Below are 6,280 nucleotides of genomic sequence, written 5' to 3'. Positions count from 1 at the left end.
AATGGAGGGAGAGGAGAGGAAGTTGGGGAGAGGGGAGGGGAAGTGGAGAGAGCGGAGGGGAAGGGAAGGGAAGTGTGATGGATGGGGAGGGTGGAGAAAGTAGGGGTGCAGGGGGAGCCGAGGTTGGGGGTGTGTGGGGGGGGTAGGGGTTGGAGGTGTTTTGGAGGGAGGGGGGGAGATGCAGAAAGTCGATGTTGCCTGTGACCGTGCTGTGTGTCCCCTGCCTCTACAGCAATGGCCCCTGCACCAGGCCCACCGTCTCCCGGAAACCATAGCAACCCCCTGGTGGAGACCCCCAGACACGAGGAGGACGAGGAGGAGGAGGAGGACGAGGAGGATGAGGAGGAGGAGGGTGGAGAGGGGCCTATCGAGGCTGAGGAAGCGAGGACCGCAGCCAGGGGTGGTCCTCACCGCGGGGTGCTCGAAACCCTCCGGGGGAGCCTCGAAACCCTCCAGGGGGGCCTCGAGACCCTGCGAGGGGGCCTTGGCGACGCCCCGGGGAGCTTCGAGACCCTCCGGGGGAGCCTCGAAACCCTCCGGGGGAACCTCGAGACCCTCCGGGGGGGCCTGGAAAGCCTCCAGGGGGCCCCCGGCGACGCAGTGGGGGCCCTCGAAACTCTCCGCGGGAGCCTGGGCGACGCCCCGTGCAGCCTCGGAGCCCTCCGCGGGGGCCTTGGGACTCTCCGAGGGGGCCTGGAAACCGTCCGGGGTGGCCCCGGCGACGATCCGGGGGGCCTGGAAACTCTCCGAGGGGGCCTGGAAACTGTCTGGGGTGGCCCCGGCGACGCTCCGGGGGGCCTGGAAACTCTCCGAGGGGGCCTGGAAACCGTCCGGGGTGGCCCCGGCCACGCTCTGGGGGGCCTGGAAACCGTCCGTGGGGGCCTGGAAACTCTCCGAGGTGGCCTTGGCGATGCCCCGGGGGGCCTGGAAACTGACCGAGGTGGCCTTGGCGGCGGCCCGGGGGGCCTGGAAACTCTCCGATGGGGCCTGGAGACCGTCCGGACTGGAGCCGGCGCCGCCCCGGGGGGCCTGGAAACCGCCCGCCGGGCGCCGGCGGTCAAGGAGGAGGCCGGGGGAGGGGTCGCCGCCGAGGGACCGGGCGGCAGCGGGGCGGGGGAGGGGGACGGGTGGGTCGCCGCGGCCGCGACCTCGCCGAGCCCCTCCCCCTCCCCTCCCCCGCCCCCCGGCGAGCGGCGGCGGGCACCGCGGCCCAACCGCTTCCCGTGCCCGGAGTGCGGCAAGGGCTTCGCCTGCCCCTCCCACCTGCAGCGCCACCTGCGCACCCACACCGGCGAGCGGCCCTTCGAGTGCTTCGCCTGCGGCAAGACCTTCGCCACCCTCAGCCACCTGGCGCTGCACCGGCCGCGGCACGCCACCCACCGGCCCTTCGAGTGCGCCGTCTGCGGCCGCTGCTACCCTAGCTACCCGGAGCTGAGCGCCCACCAGCGCTTCCACACCGGGCGCCGGCCCTTCCCCTGCCAGCTCTGCGCCAAGCGCTTCTACACCTCCAGCGAGCTGCGGGTGCACCAGCAGTGGCACACCGGCGAGCGGCCGCACGCCTGCTCCAGCTGCGGCAAGCGCTTCGGCCGCCTGGGCCACTTGCTGGAGCACCAGCGCATCCACACCGGCGAGAAGCCCTTCCAGTGCCCGCTGTGCGGCAAGCGCTTCCACTCCTCCAGCAACCTGACCCGGCACCGGCGCTTCCACAGCGGCGAGCGGCCCTTCGCCTGCGGGCAGTGTGGCAAGAGCTTCTACACCTCGGGCGACCTGCGGCGCCACCAGCAGACCCACAGCGGGGTGCGGCCCTTCTGCTGCACCACCTGCGGGCGTGCCTTCTACCGCTCGGGGGACCTGGTCAAGCACCAGCGCACCCACACCGGGGAGAAGCCGCACGGCTGCCCGGTCTGCGACAAGCGGTTCTACACGGGCAGCGAGCTGAAGATCCACGGCCGCTTCCACACCGGGGAGCGCCCGCACGGCTGCCTGGTCTGCGAGAAGCGCTTCTACACTTCCAGCGAGCTGCGCATCCACGGCCGCACCCACACCGGGGAGCGGCCCTTCCGCTGCGCCAACTGCCCCAAAGCCTTCTACCGCTCCAGCGACCTGGCCAAGCACCAGCGCACCCACACCGGCATCAAGCCCTACGCCTGCCAGCTGTGCCCCAAGCGGTACTACACCTCCAGCGAGCTCTGCGTCCACGGGCGCACGCACTCGGGCGAGAAGCCCTTCCGCTGCCAGCTGTGCCCCAAGGGCTTCTACACGGCCAGCGTGCTGGCCAAGCACCGGCTCACCCACCTGCCCCGCGACCCGGCCGCCACCTACCAGTGCCGCCTGTGCCCGCAGCGGTGCGGCAGCGCCTCCCGCCTGCGCGCCCACGAGCGGCAGCACGCCGGCGAGCCCGCCTTCGAGTGCCACGTCTGCCTGCGGCGCTTCCACACCGCCGGCGGGCTCAGCAAGCACCGCAACGTCCACGGGCGGGCGGGCGACCGGGCGCCGGCCGCCGCCAGCTCGGCCGCCACCCCCCCTCCTCCTCCTCCTCCTCCCGCTCTCCCCCTCCCCTCCGCCTCCACCCCACCCCCTCCGCCTCCCTCCACCTCCGCCTCGCCCCCCCCGCCGCGCCCCCTGTTCGAGTGCGGCATGTGCAAGAGGGGCTTCGCCTCCTGGGCCCAGCTGCTGGCCCACCAGCCCGTCCACGAGGGGGAGCGGGCGCTGGAGTGCGCCCTGTGCAAGCAGCTGTTCGTGGCGCCCCCCGCTGGCAAGGGCGGGCAGGCGGGGGAGGCGCCGGGGGCCTCGGAGCCCCACCGCTGCCCGCTCTGCAAGGGGCGCTTGGCCTGCTACGACATCGGGGGCTTCGGGCTGGGGCTGGATCCGCTCGGCTTCGAAGCCTGCCTGCAGGGCTGGCAGCCAGGGCTAGGGGGCAGTAGGGCGCTGGGGGAGCTGTGCGACCAGGGGGGGCTCACTCACCCGGCCACCTGGGGGGGTGGGGAGAGCGGCACCGGCCAGTGATGACGTAGGCCCAACCTCTGGGCGGGAGGCTGAGGGCACAAGGGGGGGGGTGAGTGGTGGGGGTCCAGGGAAAACCCGTTCGCCCCCTCCCCCCCCATCTTGGCACTCCAACCTTGCCCCCGCTCCTCCCTCGACCGCCTTCAGAGCGACTCGGCGAGGGCACTCGTGGCGTCGGAGGGAGTGGGGAAGCCGGAAGACATTTTGGTGACAGAGAGGGGAGACTCCAGACGACTCCCGGACTGTGGCTAGGAGACTCCGAGGGGCACGGAGCAGACCGTCGGCACCGCCCGGGCACAGGCACACCGACCCGGTGCCGCCCAGGGAGTGGCCCTGAGCAACCGAACATTTCCCGCTCACACACACACAGCGCGAGCCCAGGACAGGCTGGAGTGTGGGCGGCTTCATTCAGTGTCGAATAAGCTTTCTGTTCCAATGTGAAATAAAACGCCGATTGTCATGTCCACGCGTGTGGCTCCCTGCTGTCCGTGAGAGTGGCGTGTCGGGAACGGGTACCCAGGGCTTACACACTCACACACACACACACGTTGTCACACACACAGTCTCTCACACACACACACATTCTCTCACACACACACACTGTCACACACACAGTCACTCACACACACACTTTCACACACACACTGACACACCCACTGTCACACACATGCACTGTCACGCACGTACACCCACAGTCACACACAAAATAATCTACTCACACATACACAAAATCAAACACTCAAAATGAAGCACACATACTCAAGCCAAAATCAACCACATACACAAACACACAAAATCAAACACACAGACACACAAAGTCAAACACTAAATCATACAGCCACACACACAAAGTCAAACACACAGATAGACACACAAAATGAAACACTCACAGACACGCACACAAAGTCAAACACTCATTCACACAGACACACACAAAATCAAACACACAGACACACACAAAATCACACACAGACACACACAAAATCAAACACACAGACACAAAATCACACACAGACACACACAAAATCAAAAACACAGACACAAAATCACACACAGACACACAAAATCAAACACACAGACACAAAATCACACACAGACACACACAAAATCAAACAGACACACACAAAATCAAACACAGACACACACAAAATCAAACACACAGACACAAAATCACACACAGACACAGAATCACACACAAACACACAAAATCACACACAGACACAAAATCAAACACACAGACACACAAAATCAAACACAGACACAAAATCACACACAAAATCAAACACACAGATACAAAATCACACACAGACACACACAAATTAAACACACAGACACAGAATCAAACACACAGACACACACAAAATCAAACACAGGCACAAAATCAAACACAGACACACAAAATCAAACAGACACAAAATCAAACAGACACAAAATCAAACACAGACACACAAAGATACACACATACAAAGACACTCACAAAGACACACACATACAAAATCAAACACACAGACATAAAATCAAACACACACAGACACACATACAAAATCACACACACAAAATCACTCACACAGACTCACAAACACACACAAAATCAAACACGCAGACATAAAATCAAACACACCCACAAAATCAAACACTTCACACAGACACACAAAGTCAAATACTAACACAGAGAGAGAGAGACACACAAAATCAAACGCACATACACAAAGTTAAACACTCTCTGACACAGACACACACACAAAGTCAGGCACACACACAAAATGAAACACACAAAATCAAACACTCATTTACACAGACACACACAAAATCAAACACACACATACACAAAATCACACTCACAGGCACACATACAAAATGAAACACCTACGCACACACACAGACATAAAAATCAAACACCCACTCACACAGGCACAAAGACATAAAATCAAACACACACACAAAGTCAAACACACACACAAAATCAAACACTCATTCATAGAGATGCACACACAAAGTCAAACACTCACTCATACATACAAAATGAAACACACACACACAAAATCAAACAGACACACACAAAGTCAGTCACTCACAGACACACACAGTCAAATACACAGACACAAAATCAAACAAACACACACACAGACACACAAAGTCAAACACACACACACACACAAAGTCACTCACTCACACAGATACACAAAATCAAACATACACATACTAATGGGGTTCCACCACAGGGGACAGTGCTGGGACTGTAACTGTTTACAGCATGTATTAATAACTCAGAGGAAGGAAGTGAGTGCACTGTAGCCAGATTTGCAGATGACACCAAAATAGGTGGAAAGGCCAGTTGAGAGTGGATTACACACAGTCGACAGAGAGATAGCGATTGGGTTAGTGCCTGGGCAAAACGTTGGCAAAAGTACGATGTGGGAGAAATGTGAGGTGGTTCATTTTGGAAGGGAGATCAGAACATTAATGAGATGGGAGAAAGTGTTGCACTCCCTGGGGGGGGGGGAACACAGAAAGCTAGCTCCCAGGGGGTAGCGGGTAATCAGGGAGGGCTAATGCATTGGTGGCGCTTATTTCAAGGGGCTCGGAGTGTAAGAGTGGGGAGGTCTCGCTGCAGCTGTACAAGGTGCTGGGGGAGACCACATCTGGAGGGCCGTGAGCGGTATGGGGTCCCCTTATTTAAGGCAAGATGGGATTTCATTGGAGGCTCACCGGGATGATTTCCCCTGTGCGGTTTCTGTTTGCAACAGCACACATTATTAGGTGGAAAAGCACAGCAGGTCAAGCAGCATCCGAGGAGCAGGAGAGTCAAACTTCTCGGGCTCAGCCCTGCATCAGGAATTAGTGCAGTTGGTCTGCGATCAAAGGCGAAACTGGAGTTGAGGAGATGAAAAAAGAGATCCCAATTGAGAGAGGTAGAGGCTTGACAGGAGCAAAGCTGACAGGGTGGTTTCTCTCACAGGAGAGGCAAGAAACAACGGGCATGGTCTCGGAATGAAGGGCTGCGATGCGAAGTTTCCTCCGTGCGGTTGAGAGTCGTTGGAACTCTGTGCCACAGAGAGAGCTGTGGGGTCCGGAGTCTTGGGTTATGTTTGACGCTCCGATAGGAAGATGAGGATGGCAGGGAAAGGGCAGGGAGAATGGACGTGAGGAACGACGGATCAGCCATGATCCTATTGAAAGGTGTAGCAGGCTCGAGGGGCCGAATGGTCTCTTCTGTTCCTATTTCTGATGGTCTTGTACGGACCCACACACACTCACACACTCATACAGACACACA

At 59.6% G+C, this 6,280-nt stretch overlaps 1 protein-coding gene across 1 annotated transcript; it reads left to right on the top strand.

Moving 5' to 3' along the window:
• Window positions 1–234: 234 nt before the first annotated feature.
• LOC122545901 (uncharacterized) lies at window positions 235–3,467 on the top strand. Its single transcript, XM_087985699.1, has 2 exons — window positions 235–898; window positions 941–3,467. The coding sequence occupies exons 1-2, from the start codon at window positions 235–237 to the stop codon at window positions 3,004–3,006; spliced, it is 2,730 nt and encodes a 909-aa protein (XP_087841825.1). The 3' UTR covers window positions 3,007–3,467.
• The last annotated feature ends 2,813 nt before the right edge of the window (window positions 3,468–6,280 follow it).

The sequence above is a fragment of the Chiloscyllium plagiosum genome, unplaced genomic scaffold (assembly GCF_037043375.1).
Source record: "Chiloscyllium plagiosum isolate Xiang-an unplaced genomic scaffold, Cpla_swu_hap1 HiC_scaffold_125, whole genome shotgun sequence".
Classification (NCBI taxonomy): Eukaryota; Metazoa; Chordata; class Chondrichthyes; order Orectolobiformes; family Hemiscylliidae; genus Chiloscyllium; species Chiloscyllium plagiosum.
This window is presented reverse-complemented; position numbering and strand designations above follow the sequence as displayed.

Excerpts from the sequence above, each read along its gene's own strand:
- LOC122545901 (XM_087985699.1), top strand. The coding sequence starts at position 235 with ATGGCCCCTGCACCAGGCCCACCGTCTCCCGGAAACCATAGCAACCCC. Across the intron at positions 899-940 it reads GGGCCTGGAAACTCTCCGAG|GTGGCCTTGGCGGCGGCCCG; the intron begins GTGGCCTTGGCG and ends AAACTGACCGAG.